This window comes from Tauraco erythrolophus, chromosome 22 (genome assembly GCF_009769465.1).
Source record: "Tauraco erythrolophus isolate bTauEry1 chromosome 22, bTauEry1.pri, whole genome shotgun sequence".
Lineage (NCBI taxonomy): Eukaryota > Metazoa > Chordata > Aves > Musophagiformes > Musophagidae > Tauraco > Tauraco erythrolophus.
This window is the reverse complement of record NC_141486.1, coordinates 6220086-6243532: the sequence shown is the minus strand read 5'-3', so window position 1 is coordinate 6243532 and position 23447 is coordinate 6220086. Positions and strand designations below refer to the sequence as shown.

The window sequence follows — 23447 nt, the reverse complement described above, 5'->3', positions numbered from 1 at the left end:
AGTTAGCATTCACGCAGCCTTACCTTAGGTAACATTTCAGACTGGATGACTCTGCTGTTTATGGTATGACAATATTGTTTGCCAGTGAGAAGTCATGCCAAAAGTTAAGAAATCTCTCCATGATTGAAAGAAAAAGAATCAGAGGGAACAGTTGGCTTCAGGCAGAGACTATTATAAATACACTTGAAGGAGCAAGTGCCTCTGTGAAGTTACATTAATGTATCTCTAGAGAAGGCACGGCTATTAATAAAAAAAAAAATTACTCTTCCCCTGAAACATGACTAAAAAAAATTCCAAGTAACTGAAACCATGTGAGTTCCTTTCCAGAGCAGAAAAAAGGTAAAAAGGAAACAATGTCACAGGTGTTGAATTGATAATATTTGAAACTTTTTCCATACACCTCATCCTCTGCAAAGGATGTATTATTGTTCTCAACATTTCTAGAATCATTAGAGAAGGAAAAAAAAAAAGAAGAGGACCTCCATGTGGTTCAGCAACAGAAAGCCACTTAATACTGTTTATGGTAATGAACACCAAGAACTTTAATTAAAATGAAGTGAGCTAAATGGGGTGTATAAATGGCAGTTAAGAAAAAATAAGAAATGAGGTAGGATTATTATCAGGAAGTGATAATTAATACCAAAGAACACCACATAGTGAAAGATAACCTGTAACAGCTATTTAACCATTCAGAGTGGCAAAGTAAATTAATTCCAGCTGCTGAGTTAACTGGGGACCAAATAATAAAATCAGAAAAAAAATCTTAAAGAACTACTTCAGCTAACATTCCAGTGCATAGTTTCAGAGATACAGCAAGATTCAACACATTTAATAGGTTTGGTATTCCTTGCCTTTCAGTTGGTTCAAATAATTAGTTGCAACTTATTACTCTTTGGAGTATTTAGCAGGAAAGGTAGAATTCCATTTTACTAACCTCCGGTCCTAACATGGGATGAGAGTGCTTGTGATCTACAGGGGCTCCAAGAACTCATGCAGCTCAGAAGTGCTATTAAGGGAACAACTGGTTTTAATTCAAGTTGTGGTACGGTTTAGCAGCTAATAAATAATCTGGTTTGCTACTGCTAGAGTGCTTTGAGAAGCCTGTCAGGAGAACAAGACACTGACCAGACTGTTGATTGTCCACTTAAGTTGAACTTTTTTTTCCTGAACACACAGATCGGCGTCAGAAATAAAACCCCTACACTTCAGTTTGATAGAAGCTTAAAGGAAAAAAAACATAATACACACAGACTGAATACTTGCAAACGAGGAAGGATTGATGTAAACTCATCAAAACTAAGCAATCCAGACAAGCATGGGAAGTGGATGACTCGCTTTGCTGTGGGTTGTATTTTGCAGGAGTCCAAAGCAGTAAACACGTTCAGGATCTCATGGTTTAAACCCTATTGGTGAAGTTTTAAAGCTTCTTCCATCTCATCACGAGACTGATACTCTGGAAACAGTATCTATTTGAGGGAAGACCAAAAAGGACATACCAGGAGTAAATACTAAATATTGCTGCCTTCTGGAATGGCAATGTATTTTTGTGCCACCTGTGTTTCTGGCACAAGAAGTTATCGGACTGCTCATCCCAGTTTTGCCACAAAGGAAGCTATCTCAAGCCCTAGCAGCCATAACCAAAAAAACCTTGAGCTTGGGATATTGTTAGAGCAGCAAAAAGCTAGTGCATTCATGCAGGATCAATACTGGCCTGTCTTACAACTGCTTTGTAGACCTCAGGGCAGCCTCTACTCAGCAAGCAGCAGGAGCACAGCTCTGTTATCGGTGAGAGGTTGGAGACAGTCTCTGACTGCCAGCAGAGCCGCCCACTTGTCCTACGGACTCAGCACTGAGACACGCGGCAGTTCAGGAGGCTTGCAAGCTTCTAGAAGCACTGCAGCATATTTTCAGGAGCTGCTTATAGAAACTTCTAACGTAGCTGTGTAAAGTTCAGTTTGTATAACTAAGACCACAACTAGAATCAAGAGTCAAAGCACTCAAGTGTCTACAATGACCCAGACATACAGAAGAAAGCTCTCTGCTCCTGTAAGCCAGGTGAAAACCCTGCGAGGTGCTTTGCCCTTTCAGCCCTGCCTAGTCTAATACATGAGTTATAAACCAATTAGAGCTTATAATTGGCCCAGTGGCCTTGAACACAAAACAGAGCTCAAGTCTCTGTTCAGTAGCCATTACTTTCCAGCACTATCTTTTGGCACAGAGTAAAAAATAAGTTGCCTTCACAATCCAAACTGCCCACACACCCACCATGAGGAACTGACTGGAAAACAGTATTCCTGTAGCTAAGCCTGAAGCCATTCCTGCTTTACTCAGGAAGCATTAAGCTCACTTAGCAATTTCTGCTCTCTGTGGATCTAAAGCGCTCATGCAAATAGAACAAGTACAATCCAAGAAGCATCCGCATCGATACTTCCCCATCCTTCCAGCACTGGCCCCATTCTTAACACAATTTCAAGACACTAACCTCGTTAAAAAGAAGAGCTTTTACAGTACCTTGCCTTCCAGACAAAGAGATTTAATTGTATTATTCCCTGGACTGTTTAAACTTTTCATAATGAACAGACTAAGGGAGGCAGAATTTACATCTTTCTTAAAAGCAGTTTTATAAACAGATCTCCTGTATTTTAATGTAGCTTTATTTAAGCATCTGAACATCAACAAATCCAGAGCCCAGTTAATATTGTTCATTATTTCAGCATGTTTAGTGTATATATTTCATATCTTACATCTGATGAAGAAAGCCACAGCGTGCCTTATTGCCCCAACATCCAAGAGATCACCATGATTTGCTAAGCCAGGGCACTGGCTGGCAGCTTGCCAGGAACCACTTTGGAGATGGCTGCAGCTTCCCCGTTTTGTACACACAGGAGGCCTCCGAACTTCTCATGCCCCAACATGCAGCACTCCACCTTGGAGCCAACCTGTTGGTTTCATGCAGAGTATTACAACCAGGACCTGCAAGCCCATGAGCCTCCTCTTCCTTCTGATGGAAAAGAGCAGACTTGGGGTGTATCGTAGGCACACCTTCACCACCCCACCTTAAGGACATGATTATCAGTAGCTATTACAAGTTATCTACCTCTGTCAGTGCAGAAGGTTGTTTTTTTGCCAAACAATACCAAACAGGTCAGACTTGTTTCAATAAAGACTGCTCTGTCCCAGGGATCTAGAGGAGCTCAGTCCACACAGGATTCTCATACTGTTCCTTAACACTGAGGGAATGAGAAGGGGAAGAAATAGGAGTACAGGGTTCTTTTCCAGCATCAAGTGCAATCAGCATTAGCCTCTTATTTAGGTCAAGAGGTGTAACAGGAACTGACAGCTGTTGAAGTGAGGAGGACAACAGAAAAGAACAATCAAGCAGCTCTGTAGACTGCATTCATGAAAAACACTGGCTGAGCATCTAACTGCAGAGGGGGAGGGGGCAAGAGGTGTAGAGGAAACCTAAGTGTTCCTCTTTACTAACACCACCAACCCCAGGAGACACCTCAACACGCTGGCCAGTTTTATGTTCATATTTGATATGTGACAAAACACCAGGAATTTAAAAGTAGCTTAAAAAACTTTAAAAGCAACTCCGTGCTTCTGGGAGGGTAGATTAGACAGCGTGACTGCTTTTTATCCGGATCCTTCTCCCACACTTGCTCTATAACCATCTCAGAACAAGTCAGAGTTCTGGAATTATGTCAGTCAGCATCCTTCTCCAGCTGATGTGCTGGAGGCACTATGTGATACACTCATCAGCACAAAAGATTTGAAACTGTTAAAATAGTGCAATCTTAAACGAGCAGTTCCTTCTCCAGGGGCAGAGGAGAAGGTATGGAGTGCAAAGGGGAAAGATGATTGGTAAAAAAAAAAAGCAAGATCCTGTGTTCAAGCTGATGTCTGAGATAAATTTATCCCCCAAATCCTAACGCCAGCATCTAGATAAAAATCAGCTGTCTGTATCCCGTCCCACCCCACTGTGGGGCCTCACTGACTGAATCCGAGTCAGAAGGGAACAGTACCAGGTGTCACAGAAGGAAATGGAGGTTCAAGAGGTCTCCTACTATCTGGATCTTTGCTTACAGGACACACTGGACACTCTCAGTCCCTGAAACATAAGCCCCATTTGGAGCAATGCAGCAATCCCCACATTTAATTTTCTCCTCCATTCAAAAGTCATTTCTTCTCACCAGCACCATCCACCTCACCCCACTTCCTGCCCAGATCAGCAACACCTCTTACTCTCACTGGCCCTTGCTCAGAGGCCAGCTAATCTGTCTTGATCCTCATCCTGATCCCAAGCTCCCCCCATCCTGCATCTGAGGCAAGAAGCCACCTCACTCGGAGTCATGTTCATTCAGGGACTCCTTGGCTAGTCTGGTAGTGATTGGAGGGGAAAAAGGAGAGGATCTGGGGAAAAAGGGACTGGAATGGCCTTTTGTTTCCTTCTAGTTGGTCAGAGGCTCTTCCCTTTTTTCAGGGGTTCAAGCTTGCTCTTTGTCTGCCCTCCACAGCCGCTCTTTGACTTCCAAGGGCAGTGTGTTGAACAGGTCCTCCTCTACCACAAGCCCACTGCGTTTCAGCAGAGGACATTCTCCCAGCTCCACAGGCAGGCACTCCAAGCGGTTCCCTCGTAGCTCTATCTGCGACAGATTTGTCAGCTCTCCAACCCGGGATGGAAGTGACTGCAGCACATTGTTTCCCAGGTTCAAGGTTCTCAGCTTCCTGCACTGGAACAGCTCTGGTGGGAGACTCTCAATCTGAAAACAGAAATCAATCATAGGCAAAGTCACCAAACAGGACATGGCTCATAAGAGACCAACAAGCCCACTCAATGCTTCTGCTAGATTTACAGAGCACTTCTTTTCAATCATCCACTTCTCACTTGAGTGAGCTCCTGCTTTCCACCATAAGGACTGTTCCCAACGACACAATTGTATGGATTCCCCTTTCAGACACTCTATTGCATTAGTTACAAAAGATCACCAACGAGAGTGGCTAAAGCAGCAGACATCACCAAGGACAGGATTAGAGGACCAGAAACCTGCTCACAGCTGACCTGTATGGTCACATGCTCCCATCAGTAATACCTTCTCTCCTTTCTAAACTCTTTATACCATCATTGGATCATAGTCCCTTTGAATAGCCGTTGTACAACTGGTATTATACTGAACGATGTAAATACTGGATTTAGTCAGTACTCCTAGTTTTGCAGTAACAAAAGAAGAGACTATCATAGGTATGACTTCCAGGCCCTGAGAACTAGGGCTATTCTCTCATCACTTCTGTAGGGTATTGAAATATTGTAAGGACTGTCTGGGCTCCAAAGCGGGTTGGGTGGGGTTTTTTTTGACAGTACCAAAATGCAGCTAAAAAAAATGAAGCCACCAGCTGTTGGCTTTCCCACCACCACCTTCATGTATCCATGAGTCACTAATTTAATAAGGCTTATTTCTACTAAAGCCTTTTAATAGTCCAGTCCTCCCAATGAATTTCTAGGAAAACAATATGGCTAAGGTTTAACACTAGGCTACGAACTGCATGTAGCAATTCCGTATTTTCCCTTAATTCAAAGTCTCATCTCGGAGGCTATCATTTGCCTTTAAATGCAACCGTGTCCCTTCTAAAACTTAAGTCACACATGACATCATTCATGGCTAAATCAGTTCTGAATGATATGGAGTCCAAAGAAAAGCCACGACAAGCACAGATCAATTAAGGATAGTTCAATTCAGCGTTTTGCAAACAGTAACATGCAATCAAATGATCACAGACTCTTGAAAATAACAATTATTATTGAAGGGACAAGTATTGGTTGAGGAAGGAAACAATGTGCTATAATACAACCTGTTGCCCAGAACAGCACACTGGTAGCAGCCAACTCCAGAAGTCTCTATTTGCTAAGACTGCTAGGAGGAGACATTTCAGGTAATTCCTGGCCTTGGGAAGTGTCAGCCTACCAGTCCTTGAGCTTCTCGCTGTCACTGTTTACTGTAAATAGCCAGGCTGCCACAGCCCCAGGACAACAGTGGCCTTGCCCAGGCACTTGCAGAGTATACAGACAGCTTGGCTGTTTCACTGGGCCCCCACCACCTTCTGCTTCAGAACACACTAGAGCTAAGCCTGCCCCAGCCTTCCTGTTGCATTAGCATTTTTTTCCAGAGAAATGGGTGGTGCCACACTGTGCTGCAGAAAATGGAGCTGCCTCTAACTCCTTTTCATCCAAGAGAGGCTCCTCCCTAAGACTGCAGAGGATACACTGCAAATTAACCCTCAGGAAGCTGTGCTAGACACATGGTACAGAATTACCCAAATTCTGAACAGTAGCTTAAGAAAAAAAACTCCCTCATCTTTGCTTAGTGCCATCCTCAGAAACTGCTCGTATTAGCCTCCCTTGCCCCAACAGAAATATTTTGGCTTTTAACTTCATAGGAAATGATGTGTGCATGCTTGAAGTCTACCAGAGCTTAAGCCACCCATACCCAGCCTGTTAGTGCTGGGAAAACCCAGCTGGCAGCTATTAAACTGGGATAGCTGAATGAATGGCTGCTTGTCTGCCACTACTCTTCAGTGGCACAACACAGACCTGAACCCTCAGACACTAATGGTGGCTGGAGTTGTAGGAACTCCTGTGTAATGCTGAACTGCATTAGCAATTAAATACTTGATTTGAGAGTGTTTTCCCTGTGAAAAGGCAAACCATACCAGAGCTGCTCCATCTGCCTCTCACGAGCAATCTGACAGTGTTCAGTTCTGAATACATCTTGCCAATAGCAGTAAGGATCTTGATATACAACAGTGAAAGCTGGGACTGCTCCAGGACAATTCTACCGCATGTTCCCAGAAGAACCCAGAAGCCACTAATTAGATCTGTCTGCAATTTGTAGTTACGTCACAGCCTTTTACAACTTCAGGTGGCAATAAACTCCAAGAGAAAAAGACAAAATGAATGGAAGCTTCAACAAGACATTCAGCTCAGCACATTAGTCTGTGCAGTCAGACGCTGATCTCTGTGACACATGGTAAATGGAGTCTCCTTAATTCCAAACACAAGAACAAAGATTCAGGAAAAAACACAGGTTCAGTTTGCTTTAAGCAAACAAACACCCTTCAACACAAGCTAAGAAGCAACTTGAGGTAATCAGGCAGCACAGCACACTTGGTCGTCATCTCCTCTAACCCACCCCGCACTTAGACTTGGACAGTTAAGGCTTAGATGTATCCCATCTGGAATTACAAACAAAAACTCAGTCATCATTCTGAGGCATAACAGGGTGCCATGATATTTCCTCCCCTCTGAAAAATCAAGGAATTGCCACAGTTTGCATTTTCATATCTAGCTGACTGCCAACTGACAAACCTGGTTTAGTTCACTCTGCCCCGAGTAAGGACACTGCAGAAGATTGCTTTGCTCTCTCCAAAGCCACCTCTATGGAACAAGGCAATGCATTTTAAAAGCGAGAGCTGAAGAACCATTTTTCATAAGTCTGTCCATATCCAACTTCTCACAGAAAGTACATGCTTACAAAACCAAACTATGGAGCATTCCCTGGCCAACAGTCCTAGACGGCTGCTGCTGTAGCGTTATGTGCATGGCTGAAGTAAAAAAAAAAATAAGTGCATAGTTCTAGATTAAGACTAGAATTTCTCAGATCTCCATTTTAAGACCAAAACTGATGTCAAGCTACAGACTACAAGCTTCCGACTGCAGAGAAACAACGGAAAGGCCGGATTTCTAAACAGCCTCCAATGGCCACTTAGAAGCAGTTTCACTGTTAAGAGAGGAAATGCTACAGAAGAAGGGCTGTTCCAAGAAAGACTTGCCCCTGGAGTTATTTGTAATGTTTTGCCTTCGATAAACCCCTCAGAAAGGAACAAGAGCTTGAGAATTCAAATAGAACGGCAGTGCCAGGAGCGTTCCGCACGTCATGTAGCATGTTTAATCACACAGATAACACAAGTGCCAGAGTTACTTTTACTCCCAAAGGAACGTTCAGCTCCTTGCTCACTTACCCTGTTGGCTGTCACAGCTAGGTTCTGCAGGTTTTGAAGAAGTCCTACATCCGGCGGTATGGAAGTCAAGTTGTTGTGGCTCAGATCCAAATACCGAAGTTTTCGGCAATAGAAGAGCTGGGTAGGGATCTTCTCTATCTTGTTGCGATTCAGGTAAAGGCGCTCTAAATTGGTTAGGTTGCCTATTTGCATGGGGATGTAGGCAATGTGGTTGTACCACAATTTAAGGCAAGTGAGACGATGTAAGTGCTGGAAGCTGATGATTTCCTCAATGGTCTTTAAGTTATTGTCCTTCAGGTCTATCTCCTGCAGATTGTGGAGGCTAAATATAGAGTGAGGAATGCGTTCCAAGTCACAGCGGATCAGCTCAAGCTCTGTCAAGTTGACCATTTTCTTAAGGCTGTTAAGAACGATGAGTTTGGTGCCCTCATTACTGATGGAAAGTTTCTGAAGATGCACACCAACATCTGTCACCACCTGTGGCAGCTTGGTGAGGTTACTTTTCAACCTTAACACCTTCAGCCTCTTCAGCTCCCTCAATCCATCTATCACAATGTACCGGTTGTTTTCAGCACTCAAGTTCCCTGTCAGATGAAGCTCCTCTAGTGTCTTCAGGCTATAAATCCAAAGAGGAATTTCCTTGATGTCTGTGAACTTGATGTGGAGAGATTTCAAATTCTCTCTCAGGAAGGCAAGGGCTGGAGCCTCAATTTTGGCAGCCGTGTGGTAGAGCCATAGTTCCGTAAGGCTAGTGAGCTGAGCAATGCTTGGGGGAATAGTGACATCAGGGATAAGCTCCAATTTCAGGACTTCCAGCTCAATGAGGTCAAAGACCGTGTCAGGAATGCCACTCAACATGAAGAGATGCAGTTCCAGCTTATCCTGGGAGTTCTTGGTGATCCTCTGGCGCAGCTTCTCCAAAGTCCACTCATTGTTGAGGTTCAGCTGCCGCAGTTTGTTCTCACTCACTTCTGACAGAAAGACAGCGAAGCGCTTGGAGTACAGCGGATCATACTGATCAATCAGATGGAGCATAAAAGCAAAGTCATTTTTCACATCAGGAATGTCGCTGTAACTGCTCTCCTCCCGGATGGACTCAAAGGAGTATTTCTTGAGCGATCGCCTCAGCATCCACCAGAGCGTGTACATGCAGATCAAACCATAGAATATCACCAAACTGATGTAGAAAGATGCCAAGATTTTAAAGAGAGTGGCCAAAGGATGAGCACAGCGGTACATCCTGTAGCCAGTCAAGCTCTCGATGTCCACTTTACAGTCAACATCAAACGTTATGTTGTTGACATAGTAAACCGTATAGCAGATGATCAGAATGAACTTGATCACTTTGATGATGGTCTGTCTCATGTACAGGCGATAAACTATATCTCCCTCTTCCACATGCGTGCGGAACTTTTTCACTTTCTCAAAGAGTGCTTTGGCCTGTTCACCTTCTTTTTTGTCCAAGACACCAGTCTCAGACCGGTCCACAATCCCTTGCTCAATTCGAGACTTTGTTCTCTGCAGCATGGGAACAGTGGCTTCCACATCCTCACTGACTGTGGAGGATTTCTTGTCCATGGAGCCATTCATTTTCCCAAATGCTGGCTTGGTATCACTCTCTTCCACCACTGTCTCGGATAATGCCCTTGTTGTCCACGGAGAGTCAAAACACTTAAGCAAAATAGATACAAAATGCTCCAACTTGGAGCTGGTCCTTGGGAATTTGAACCAGAAGTTGCTACAAGCCAGGAAAATAAGAGTATGTAGCAGCACCAGATAAGGAAAATACTTGGCAAACCAGTGAAGACGGTTCTCATAACACACCGCATCCACATAGTTATACTGGTGCCGGTCCAAATCATATCGGATCCCTGTAGGCCCTGCATCAGCAGAGGGAACAAGACTAGAGTTATAGTAGGTACGCTCTGGGGTTGCAGCTGTCCAACCTCTGACTGAGTCGTTGCAAGAGTCTTTGGTAACCCATTTACAGGGCAAACAAATCATTTTGTCCTGGGTGACCTGAAGTGTCCCTCCGAACACTGCAATCATCAGCATCACTATGGAAATGTAGTCTGTGAAGACATCCCACCATGGCTTCAGGATGCGGTATGCTGGCTGGGTGTCAGCAAAGTAGCGCAATTCAGTGACCGGAATCATGATTCACCTGGAAGGAAACCAGAAGCAGACATTACCAGCTTAAACTGTTTCGTTCTGCTTTTCAAGAGGGCATCAGGAAACTCATGTTAAATGCTGGCACAAGACGACTGGAATTAGTTGAGGCTGGATTTCAAGTCACTGAGAGAAATGAATGAGGCTTCCTGAGAGTTATTTGCTACAACCGACCCTGAAGTTAGTTTGTTGCTGTCTTCCCCACAGATGAATTGCCACAAAAACATCAGAACTGGTACTTACCATTAGCAGTCTGTGGGGCAACACAGTCACACTTGAAAGAAAGCTCTCAGGATAGACTTAAACTACTCCAGCCAGATAAGGATTTGGAAGTTTATTGTTTTATCTAGGGATTTTATTTCAAGGGCCAGCACTGTTAGAAGTGGTAAAATCCACACACAGACCATAGATGTCATGAGTTCGTTACTGTTTTTACAGAGGTAGAATATAGTAATTCTGCACTGGTGTGGTTCTCCAACCGCAGCGGCATGGAAGAGGATTTACATAAAATACAGTTGTATTTCCTAGAACCACTTCATTGATGCAACTGAACATCACATTGATAAACCAAGCTGGAAAAAGAAAAAGTTGCCTACTATAATGACTTTTCCTTACACATAAGGAGTTTTGGCTTCCCCTCTTCGCGTTAATTCTCCAAGGAAAGATTAGTTACTTGCCCTCTGATAGATTCAGCACTGAAATCCTGTAACAGCTGCTCTTTGCCTTATTTATTTCAGAATTAGAGGAAGGGGGAGCGTCACACTCTAGCAGAATTCGCTTCCCTGACCAACCACTCCCACTTCATCTCAGCTGGGATTTAAGTGTCACAAAGGAAATAAAAGGTTCTGGGAAGCAGAAGCCTTATGGCAGTGCTTGTTCTGTCCTTCGGACTTCCAGATGAAAATTCCAGTACATTCTTCCACAAGCCATAGAAAGCCCGGAAGCCTGACTGATGGATAACTGTGAGCTCAAAATTCCCCTATCCGAGGCAACACAAGCAAAGAACACAAAGTCATTGTAACTTGTTCTGATGACGGTGAGAAAGCGGTAATAGCACATCATACTCACTAGCAAAGTTCAGGAGTAGGACAAGCACTAATCTTTCAGTCATTTTGAAACCCCCATAAAATCAATTGTAAAGGACAAAGAGCAAAAACTCAATTATGTTTCCCCAACCCATAAGACACCATTTGTACAGACAGCCCCAACATGTCCTGGGGGACTGCAGGGTCAGCAGCAGGTTTCCCTGTGCCACTGACCAGGAGAAAGCTTTCTGTGATAAGTGGGGTGCCCAGACCACCTGCCTTGGTAGAATTCAAGTTTGTATTTAAAATGAACTTCCAGCACAGAACTGCAAAGGAACTCAAAAAGCACCACATTCCCTGGAGACACTAAATATTCCCTGGTTTGCTCTTTACAACAATAAACGGTAAAATGTCAGCTTTAACTCAGCGCTACTTGGCAAGGCTGCAAGCAACTAGAGGTGGCACATTGAAAGATGACAGTCATCCCTAAAGAAGCATTCACCCTTCTGCCCATCCTATTCCACACTACATTAGTTCATCACAAAAGATAGACTAGGGTAACTCTACATACAATTTTTTTTTTTTGAGTAGGGAATTTTGAGACACAAAATGGCAATAGAAATTGCAATTTTAGAAATTCAGTAAAACAAGACAAGACAGCAAATCTATTAATTTATCAACCAGTAAACTCATGAATCCTAGCACAGGATGCAGAAACAAGGGATGAAAATAGCCATATACAGCGTTGCCAGATGAAACTGCCATCGTGTTGGGCTGCAGAGCACTAGAGAAGCGGCTGGCATGCCTCTGCAGAACGGACTGCATGGAGCAGATTAGAGCAAGAGGATTACATATTCACAGGGAGAGGAGAGAACAGGCCCCTTACCAATCCATTCCCTCCCTCTTCAGGAGCACCTAAACAGGTTATATATCCGATTTTCGTTTTTTCTTTTGTTTGAGGGTGTTTTTTTTGTTGTTAGGACCCCTACTACACCAGGCTAGGAAAGCAAGACAACTCATTGGGAAAGCAGGAAGTTCAACTACTGAGAGGTTAGGGAGCCAGGGCTGACACTGCCTGACCACAAGACAGAACAAACAAGACAAGAACACACATGGCCCCCCTGTCACCCTCGGCATCCCTCCTGCAGTAATCAGACTGAGGGAGCAGAGTCCCGCACTTCTACAGTCCAAACAAGAGAAAGCCTGGAAAGCTTTGCAAAAGGGGAACATCAAAAGCTACTGCAGTTATCTGCTGGAACAGTTAACTTTGACATGGCTTAGCTTCTGAAATCCAACTACGCTTGCAGGTGAGCACAGCTTCAGTTCTACCAGACTCATAACCCAGGGAGGACTTTGAGAGCCAGAGGTCTCACAACACACCACCCTAAGGCTCCACGAGAGTCTAACACCAGTCTCCCAGCAAGTATGCATCTTTCTTAAACACTCTTTCCCAGATGTCATGGAAAGCTTTTGTAGTGACTCCGTCTAAGCTACATCCAAGAGGTAACACAAACGCTGCCATACCATTCATTGCTCTCCACAAATACTGTGTAAGATCCTATTCCTCTTTTCTTTTCAGAAACATGCAGCGAAAATACTGATATTGTTCATGAAAGAACTGCTCCCTGTTTAAACAACTCCTTACTCTTTCTACCCTACACCAAGGAAAAAAAAAATTATCTCTTTCGTTCTCTTGCCTAGATACCACTTCTCCCAAAGATCCTTCTTCCTCCCTCCAGTGCTTCAGCACTCTTGGTAAAGAAACTTTTGCAGGAATTGTCAGGCCCTTCATAGTTACTCCTAGTAGGCTCAAAAAGCAGGGAAGATGTCTTTTCAGCCATCTTTAGATGGTTAAGGCAATTTCAGACTTGAGTTGTAGTGCTGGGTTGATACTTTTGCCCAATCCAGGAAACACCCAATTTTTTCTCACAAGAAATTAACCTTGCGCTCACTTGGATTTGTATCTCAAGATAGCCAGGAAGGAAATCAACAAGAAATTAGCACAGCAGGCTCCCTAATTCTATTTACCAGTTACATGGGGCAGGAAGTCTCCCTTTACATTGTGCACCTACCTCTTGCAGATTAAAAAAAATAAATCTGAGTGTCCCATGATAGTCTATTACAGTTCAGTGTCAGCAATTAAACTCCAGTAGGGTGGAGCAGGAAGCCTTCCAGTAACAATGACAGGGTCACTGGAAGAAGAAAAAGACATTTGTAGCAAGTCCCCACTCCTGGCAGTACTGGAAACTCTGTTCAAGTCCCAGAACAACAATAAAATTAAGGGCCACCTTTACAGAAGCTGGGATTTGCCATGTCTTATCTAATCTTACTCCCAGCATCTGCAGTAAAAGGGAAAATTGCCCACCAAAAACTTGAGAAAGTAAGTGGGAAAGTTGCATCCCTCCTCACCCAGAGTTCCCATGCATGTAGTCCGTTTCTAGTTCCTGAAAGACACTTCTGCATCAAGATGCAAATGTCATCTTTATTTTGTGGACTCCATTTTGTACTCATTTCGGAATGCGATTCGTGCTGCAACACTCTCCCTTCTGGATTAGAGCAAGCAGTTTTGCTGCTGGGGTGGCTGACAACAGCAGACTAACTCCGAGAAGTGAGATTCTCAGGGGCCGTGTCTCTCACCGCACGCTCCCCTGTGAGGTAGGATTCTTCCCAAAGGGACAGTGATTCCAACCACTCTATAGAAACCAGGCAGGTAGCTGGAACACAGACACTCCCAACAAGTACACAGGCAGCAGAACGGAGTGATTACATGGAGGATATTATTCTGGCATAAGACTAGGAACAATCCTTGCAAGAAGCCAGATGGCCAAAAATAAAGTTACCTTCCTTGTGACCAAGACCAGATCAAGCTCCACAGGACCAGCAGGCAGACTGCAGAGATTTCAAGCTTCTGCTCTTTTCAGAAGTTGAACTCCAGCGTGCTTTGTCAGCAGGAAAGTGTTTACTGCAAAGAGGTTTCATTTGCTAAGTCAGTTCTGTCATGTAGCCTCCCTGAAGGCTGCAGCACAGAACACAGGAACTGAGTGAAGGAGTTGATAGACAACAACGGTCTTAACTGTAAAGAAAGCACTGTGTCAGAGCAGTCTTGCTGAAGAAGGATCCAAGCTCCTTCATATATTCCTCAAGTTGCAGAACTTTCCAGCTGGGGCTCAGAAACAGGTGATGTGCTTTGCTTACAGCACAGTTAACTCTGCCAGATGGCAGGCATTGATACTGAGATTTTGAAAGAGTGCTTTATCCAAGTTTAAAGGCAAGTCGATCTCACTAAAATTGCATAAGCTAATAGGCTGGAACATCTCTGTCTGAATTTCTGTCAATTTATCAGAAGCATAAGGAAGTAAGCTTTCCAAGGGTATAATTAAATAGGTAGGCTTTAGGTATTGCACACTGGGGGGGCAGAATATCTTACAAGCGTGTCTCAGATGTTTCAGCTTTTGCATCACGCAGTGCTTTCCCAGCTACCACAGTCCCTGAGCAGTGTCTCACCCCCCGCCCTCCAAAAAATGACTTTACCTTTGAGGGTTTCATCTACATCAAAGCAGCACTACAGTTCATATCCAACACAGAACAGCGATATCTGAGGTTGTACAGGGAAAGATCTGTATGCTAAAGCCTCATTATCATACAGCAGGATCAATCCAGTCTAAATAAATACACTCCCAAAATCTTTGCACATTCCACTATTTAGATACTACATACCTTTTCAGTGCCTGCAAATTCACCTGGATCCAAGTTTGCAATCCACCAAGGGATCCTTTTGCCAGACAACCATGCCTGCCTCAGCCTGCTGGGCACTTACCTACTATGTGCAGCACAGCCTCACCATGAATGCTGAACAGGCTGGTACAACAGAAGAAACAGCAGTTTCAGACTTACATAACCAGCCTGCCAAACCTACCCAGACTTCAGCCAACCATAAGCATCACCAAGTACTAATCCTATGTCTTACCAGACACACCTGGAGGAGAAAGATAATCACTCACATTAGAAGAGCAGGGACATTGTAAGCACACCACACCTAAATAGTAAAACCAGTCAGAAACAAGATTAAACGTATCTGGCTGACAGAGACATCATAGAGCAGCATGTACCTTTCTGGATAAAGGCTGACAGAGCTGAGGGCATGAATGCTTTCCACAAACCCCAGAACCCCTGTGACATTTAACAAGTTCAAGGTATTAACAGAGCAACTGCTGCAGGAGCAAACATCCTCCAATTTGGACAATTCCTCTATCCAAAACCATCCAACCTAAACAAGTGAAGGCTGACTTACTGTTGACAGACATCTGGCTTGAGCAGTGCTTGAAATTCCTGCCTGCAACTGCTGGCCAGCATATCCAGCTAGGGACAAAGTGAACAGAAACAACATCGCTGTTCTGTTTCACTGGCTAGTTTGTCAGCTTGACTCATCATTTGTTGAATGTTTTATCCAGCCTCCTCTTTCCTCCTTCTTTCTGTTGGCCATTCTGTTACTAATGGAGCTACTGGCTAAACAGGACTACACACAAGATCTCATGACATGCACAAGAAGTTAAGTTTCCACCCCTTACTCCCAGGACCACCCTGAAATCAGCAAAGTCATCCTCACCTTTAGTGGGGTGCAGCTTTCCAGTGACAGTCTCATAAGACGTTTTCAGGTAAGTAGATCTGGATGCACTCTATGTCAGATCTTGCAACTCTTTAGTTTCCACTGTACATATTCTTAATTCTCAATAGATTTCCCTCTGAAATTGTAGACTGCAAAGCAGAAGTCAAGCACTGCTGACAGAACTTCTTACCTCTCATAAACGCAGAGAAAGAGGGAGTTGACTATGTGCTGACAGCACCAGAGGTAGATAAGGGAAAGGAAAACCTTGATGCTGTTAAGACTATAGCCCTGATTGTTGACGAGCTACAACACGTTACAGTAAGTTTTCAACAGAGCAGAGCTTCCCTCCCCAGCATGCTGCCACCTGAAATTCTAAAGAAGGGCATGACACAGAGCTCTTTGTTCAAAAACCCGGAAATAGAAGAGCTTTGCTGGTCAGAAACAGGACTGGGAATTTACATGTCTCCTTCCCCATGTTTATTAGGCCCAGAAATAAAAGAAAAAAAAGGAAGCTGAACCTGAGCTGCCTTCAGGCAACCCTCAGAAAATCTTCCAAGCACACGGACAGCCATGTGACCAACTGTAAAAGTCCAAGACACAAGATGGAACAACTCAAGCAATTTTGTCCTTAGCTGTTTAGAAATAAACAGCAGTGAAGCCAGATGCCAAAGCCCTGACCAATCGTTATCACGGCATCAGGCCCTTTCTGCATCAAAAAAATAAATCCCTCCTGTGGGACAAAATGTCTTCTGAGACAGAGAAGCGAACATGTGAAGTTTAAAGGGTCACTTATTTAGACTAGTGGACTAAGTAGTGGAATAGCAGGTGCCAGGACTCAACTCTTCACTTAATGGAACAGCCAGTAAACTCCATGCGGAAAACAAGGCAAGTTGGTTTTCACAGAACCATCCAGCAGCTGTATGCAACGTTCAGTCCCACCCAAGCCACAAGATCCAGCAGGATGAAGTGAACCAACTGGGTCACAACATCTTTACTGCAGCTCATGAAAAAGAATAAGCCACCTACAGTATGGATGGCACTTTATGATCCTTACAGCTACCTCTTGGTTGACTCTTCCTGTCAGATGCAACACTGACATTCTTTTCTTAACAGTCTAGTGCAACAGCTCCCATTTACCTTCGCACAAGCAAGCCCGTCCTAACAAGTACAGGGAACATCTGCACTATCGGAACAATCCATGCCGGCGACCTGGCTTGGCCCGCCACATCCTCTGACTTCTGACAGCATTTTGCCCCAGCTGCACAGAACAGAGCAGAGTCCGAAGTTATCAGCATCACTGACACTTGGAGCAGAGGCTGTATGTCAGTGTCATACAGCTATGTAAACTTCAGCACTATCAGATGACTTGCAACAGCGATGCAAACCAGAGAAAAATGTCTGTGTCAGCTCATAAATTATGAATGTACATGCTCACAGTCTTCCTATCCAAAATTAATTTTCTCTTTGCCATAAAAAAGACGTTTCAAGGACAGGGCATTGGAACTTGTCTTGGAAAAGCACAACTGCCTTATTCCAATAGGACACTATGAAACACTCCTTTGTACTGACTAATGCAAATGATTGAATTAATTCTGTTAGTAACTACTTCAGATAAACAGAGAGCAACAGCATTAACTTGTAACAACCAGAACAGCTTCAGGCACCTCATCAGCTGCAGAAGAAGGCTCTTCAGAATTTAATTCCAGCATTGAGAAGAGTCATACAAGAAAACGTAATCAACTGTTTTCAGCTGAAGACAGAAATGGTGGACAGAGTAGAGCTTTCACATATCTAAAAACAGATGAAGAAATCAAGACACTAGATTCAAAGCGAGTAAAAACTTTTAAGCAAGGCTAATCTTAATTGTCTGTTGAAAGACTGTCACAACATGCACAAATCCATGGGTGTTGCCACAGCTGTTTTCAAGCTCAAAGAGATAAGCCAGTTAAGACAGAAGATGCAGATGAGAACAAAGCAAAACAAATAAGACAGAGCTATCAGCACAATAATGTTTAGCCTCAGACTGAGGAAAGAAGAGGAGTAAGTACACATTCACCTATTCACAAATTCACCATACCCTATAAGCCTTGCCTTCAGGACCATGAGTGCCAAAACAGTTCTAACTTCCATCTCAGAACAGTTTTTGCATTAGTCAGTTAATAAGGGACAGGCCATCTAACCATTGATCATCGAGACCTGATAAAACCCAGACTCTAAAGGAGAACCTGTTAACTAGTCCAGTACACACCTTTACTGAGCACAAAGGTGGGCTGTAGATAGAAAAGCAGCTTGCAAATTTGTCACAAGAGGAGCTCTGTGAATCGCCAAGGTAATTTTATAGCAAATGTTAACAATGCTTAGTACACAAGGAGAAGGAAGCACTATTATTTCAGCAGGCAGCTCACGACTGAATAGCTTTTAGTTTCAAATGCAGTTTCATAGCAGCAGGAGGGGCATGTATAATCCAGCTATACAAACCGGATTTCAAGTTGCAATACAAAATACATGCACCACATCAACAGTTTAAAGGAAAAAGCTGCTTGGAAGCATTCAAGATACGCTCTTCAAAGCGCGTAGACTGTTAAACGCCTAGTCAGTATCAGTGTGTGTATCCTAAACTGAGACTATTTTTTAGAACACTGAAAGAAACACACAAAGGAGGCTGACCACACAGCAGCTGAATATGTTAACTTTTACTCATTACCAAAACAATAGCTATGCACCTCTCCCCTCATAATAAAGAGCCCCTCACAATAAACCTTTCTCTGTGCTCCACCGCCACTCACCTGACATTGAACCTGTTTTCCTAGACACCAGTTAGGCTCAATCTAACACCAAAAGGGAGTTTCACTCCCTTTTTAAGTACTCTACTGAACAAAAGCCTTCTTTAGGATGTGGAAGAATTACATGAAGGCCTCTAACTAAGCCTGCTCCAATCACACAGCAATAACACAATAACTTATACATTTGACAATCACTGCTTCTTTAAAAAAAACTGTGTCAGAGAACCCCAAACCACAGACCATCTTTCTGAATGCCTGCAGCATTTACTAGAACGTAATCAACTCTAAGCATTCAGTAAGTCATCACTGGAAGGCTCCAGGCACTCCACATTTCAAACATGGAAATATTAGCTTTAACATATGGCTTCTGGCATGCTTTAAGGAAATATTTATGCACATTGTCTTTGACCTACATGAATAAAGTCAGGGTTTCCAAACACCACGAGAGGATCAGTACAAAAAACAGATCGGTGAACTGCCAGAACACTAACCAGAACACCAGGCAAGTCTTAGGGATACCTGCATTCTGGAAGCAGCATACTGCACATCTCGCTGCTCAGAACATGGCCAACCTGGATAGCATTTCTCATCCTGAAGATAAGCCTAGAATTCTGCAATACCTTTCATCACTATCCTAGTGAAGAACTAAGGAAGCGGGGAGTTTCTTGTAACGAGTTTCTGTCATTGCCTAACTGACGCCCACACGGGTGACGAGCCAGTGCAATCCTAAGAGTTCACTGGGAAAAATTCCCTAGGAGATGCCTATACAGCAATACAAACATCATCCCACAGGAAATGGAAGAGTGCCTACCAAAGTGAGCAGTTCTTGCTACTTTTCAGCTCCATTCCTTTTAGGCAGTAGTCACCAAACCATTTACTGAACAGCCTTCAAGTATTTACCGTTTAGTGCATTGAGAAGTCGGGGTTTATGTGGCCAGGAGTTAGATGTATGGGTGAATAAGTAACAGTTATGTTCTACTTTGGACAATGCTCAGTTCCTTTACTCTTTTCTCATCTTCGAGCTGACTAATGGCTCATAGAACTTAATTAGCATTCCACCACTCTCCCCATATCACCCTCTGATCAACCACCTTTCCTCTTGCTCCTTATCAGTCATCCCATCATTTTCCTGTGCTTTGCAACTATGTTTAAGTACTATCCTGGTAATTTTTTTGGCTTTACTTTACCACTCAAAAGCTGGCCTGTAGCCCTTACCCTGCAGCTGGGTTCTGCTATCTGCACTTCAGTTCTCTGTGCTGGAAGTGGATGATGTTCCTGCGTGCTGGATCCTGAGCAAGTGCTGAAGCGTTGCATTCCCCACACGCCATGGGAACAGCTTCCCTGAAATGAAATGGAGATTATCAGCAAAGAAGAGGGGGTCAAGTTCACAGAAGGATGATGTTATGTAAAAGCTTGGTAAAAGATTTCTAAGAAGCAAGAAACAACTCAGAGGGTCAATGGGAACCACAAAGAGTCACTCCAATACCTAGAAAGATGGTAAGAGCTCCAAGAGCCAAGTAAAACTCTCAGGAGGAAGGAATCTCCACCATCTGTAATTCCAACAGAATTTATCAAAAAGCAGATGTTGCAGACCCAGCCAAGGGAGATGCTGAATATTAATATTACAGCTAAACCTAAACTGGTAGAGGCAGATTAACCTCATGGGAGAACAAATATTTTTTTGATAGAAAAAAGGATTAATGGCTTTATTACCTACTTTCTAGTCCAAAAAGTTTTAATTTTTGTTAAATGTTACCTTCAGGAGTATCTGAAAGTACAGATCATGTTCCTAACCACTCTGGATTCAAGCAACCATCCCCTGTTCTCTCAACACACATCTACCAACATGAGTCTCTTTAAAGGGGCAGCAGTTTATCATCATCAACAAGGACTACAACAGCGGGTTTTTTCTTGCTTCCTGCATGTCAGCATGGGGCATGGGAAAACAGACAAGGGAGCAGACCTAGGCTTCGAGAGACCTCTCAAGCATCCAGCCTCCTAGCTATGCAGAAGGGGACTGCAGAACTTCAGAAAGTATTTTGTCAACGATAGGGACAAATTAAAAAGAAGATATATCACTGGAAAAAAAAACAAAACAAAACAAAACCAACAAACAACCCTATACTTGCAAAGATGTTGAAGAACACATTCCTCCTAATCCCAAAGTTACCGTGAGGGCTGACAGATTTTGAAGCAGCCCCCTCATCACCAGAGCGATCCCATTTCGGCTGTGACAGACCGCTGCAAAGGAAACGTTTAGAGGAGGGGACTGTCTGACCTTCTCCTTCCGCCCCCTCTCAGGCGACAGCCTCAGCCCAGAGCCGCAACACCTCGGTGCCCGCTCCGCGCTCCCGCACAGCCTGACTGGCATCGCCCCCGCCGCCCACGAGCCTGCCGCGCCACCTCAGCCTCCCAGAAACGGAAAAGACACCCTCTTTAAGAAATAAATGAAAAAAACAACCACCGCCCGTCCCCACACCGCTGCCAGGTAACCAACACCGGACTTGTCCCCCTCGCCGGACACCCCGCACGCACAGCCGGGACGGCCCTGCCTCGCCCCACAGACGCCGGGGAACCCACCCGCGGGCTGCCCCGCAGCCCGACAGGGCAGGGACGGACACGCGGAGGAAGCGAGTGGCTGCCGAATTAGTCAGCAAATCCTGCCCGCCCGCCTGGGCGCTGCGAGGGGCTCAGCCCGCTCGGGCCTCGCCCGGCCGCCACCCTCCCCTCAGGCGCCCCCCGCCGCTGCCGAGCCCGAGCCCCAGCCCCGGCCCTGCCCGCCGCAGCGGGCCGGTCCCGTCCCGTCCCCTCACGGCCGCCCCACCCGGGGAACACGTCCCCCACAGCCCCGCGCCGCTGAGGGGAGCCGCGCCGCAGCGCCCCGCCGCCGGCACCCACCTGCCCGCCTCACGCCCCGCCCGCCCTCGCTCCGGCTCCTTTTGTTCGTCCCCAACCGCACCGCGGCGGCCACGCCCCGGAGCTGACCTCACCCGCCAGGCATGGCGGCCAGCAGCCCGTCCCGCCGCCGCCGCTCCTAGCGAGAAGCGAAGGAGGGCGCCGCCATCTTGGAGCGGACATGACGAGCAGGGCGCGCCGCCCTCTTTGTGTGGGGTGAGTGGGCGGCATTTATAGTGGCGGGGGATAATGAGGGGAGGGGGAGGCGGGGAGGGGAAAGTGAGGGCGGGAGCGCCATCTTGGTGCAGGGCAGAGCGCAAAATGGTGACCGTCTTAAAGGGGCCGCCGCAAGTCCAGCCTCAGCGCTGGGTGGAGAAGGGGAGGTGGAGAGCTGAGCGCCTTCACCTGCTGCGGGTGACTCCGGAGTCCAGAACTGACTGTGTTTGCCAAAAAAGAAAATATACTTATTCACCTCTTTATTAAGGTTTGTGCCTCAGTCACGATCAAGCCCTCTGTCACGATTGCATTTCACCCCGTGCCACGTACAGCAATGCTGTCCCACAGCCTGTGGTGCTGAGGGCTGTCGCTCAGGAAGAAGGGCGGAAAGCCAGGCCTGCCAAAGGCAGCGTCGGGCCCTGACTCAGGCTGGCGTCACCGCTGTGAAAACACCACACAAGGGTACGAAACGCCAGCTGCCGTGCCCGGACATCGCGCTTCGTCCGTTCCAGCCCCTCGGCGTGGTTCGAGCTGTGCAGTCCCGACAGGAGACTGGGCCTGGCGTGCGTCACCCGCAGACTCACAGACAAAAACAAGGCTGTGCCTTTCCTCGTTGGAACCTGCCTCTGCTCAGGTGTCATTGAACCCTTTCCTGAGCTCCTGAATGCTTAAACTCAGCTTCTTCTGCCTTGGCGGGTGCAGGGATGGTGCGTAGCGCAGACCCAGCCACTCAGTCCTCCTCTCATCACCCACACCAGCACAAAACTCTGATTCATACCTGGTTCCCGTCCTGCAAATCACCGAGCAATAACCGAGGCTGCAGACATTATCATTATTATGGACTGGGGGTACATGGTCCAGATCAGTGGAGAAAACCTGGAGAACATCTCGCTGGACGCCTCAAATAAAAAATAGCGGATACACCTAGTATCAACATGAAGGCTAGTTAACAGTAAGAGAATGAAAATAATTCAAATTGCAGCTTTTACCACTTTTTCCTTAAGAATCAGCCTATGTGACATTTCCGAAGTGGAATATTTTGAAAACCCCATTCCATTTCTCTAGCAACAGCTCATCAAACTAAATCCACTGGAAAACACAGCATGTGTTTCCTCGCAACAGGAATAGTAACACTGGTGTGCTACGAGGATATACACAACAGTAATTTTGTGGTACCTGAAAAAAGCAGGCTGATTCACTAATGGTTATTTTGATTTGGCTGACTCACTGGAGGACACTGGGCAGCATCATTTTTTTAAAAAATTCATAAAGGATGGTTCAAAGGCATTCATTATAATTTCATTAGTGCACAAGAAGCAGTTCTAAGTGGTTAAGTGCAGCCAATTTTAACTTGTATACACCAGTGATCACTGCCATAGTAAAATAAACACATCTGTGGCTTTCTAGGAACATTGTAGGTCTTAGGATCCTCCTGTAGCCATGGGCCCAGGACCTGCACCCCCAGAGCTATGATCCCACCTGTCAGCAGACAGTGTTATAGACACTAGCCCAGTGCAATAGCTAGGGTTTTCTAAAAAACATCATTAAGAATAATTGTTCATGCCTAGAGGCACTTGTGAAATTAAAATGACCAGAAGGAAGATGGGGTCCTAATTTTCCTTGAGTTTCACAGTACAAACTCCAAGAAGGTCAGATAGTGTCCTTTTCCTGACTGGCCACATGCATATTATCCACCAATTTCTGCCGAATTTCAAGAGGATATTAAGGCGAAGTTAC

General features: G+C 45.1%; 1 protein-coding gene across 3 annotated transcripts; it reads right to left on the bottom strand.

Annotated features, from left to right (window-relative positions):
* Positions 1-773: 773 nt before the first annotated feature.
* Positions 774-21518, bottom strand: LRRC8A (leucine rich repeat containing 8 VRAC subunit A). Of its 3 annotated transcripts, XR_015222789.1 has the most exons (5): positions 21498-21518; positions 19815-19940; positions 8017-10180; positions 3098-4763; positions 774-3001 (listed from the first exon to the last, which is right to left on the bottom strand). XR_015222789.1 is itself a non-coding variant. In XM_086625128.1 (4 exons), the coding sequence occupies exons 3-4, from the start codon at positions 10171-10173 to the stop codon at positions 4488-4490; spliced, it is 2433 nt and encodes an 810-aa protein (XP_086481254.1). In that variant the 5' UTR covers positions 10174-10180; positions 19815-19940; positions 21498-21518; the 3' UTR covers positions 774-4487. The 3 variants fall into 3 exon arrangements, 2 of the variants coding, with proteins under 2 accessions (XP_086481254.1, XP_086481255.1); XM_086625128.1 differs by having other exon boundaries at positions 774-4763; XM_086625129.1 differs by lacking the exons at positions 19815-19940; positions 21498-21518 and adding an exon at positions 14051-14077 and having other exon boundaries at positions 774-4763.
* Positions 21519-23447: the final 1929 nt, after the last annotated feature.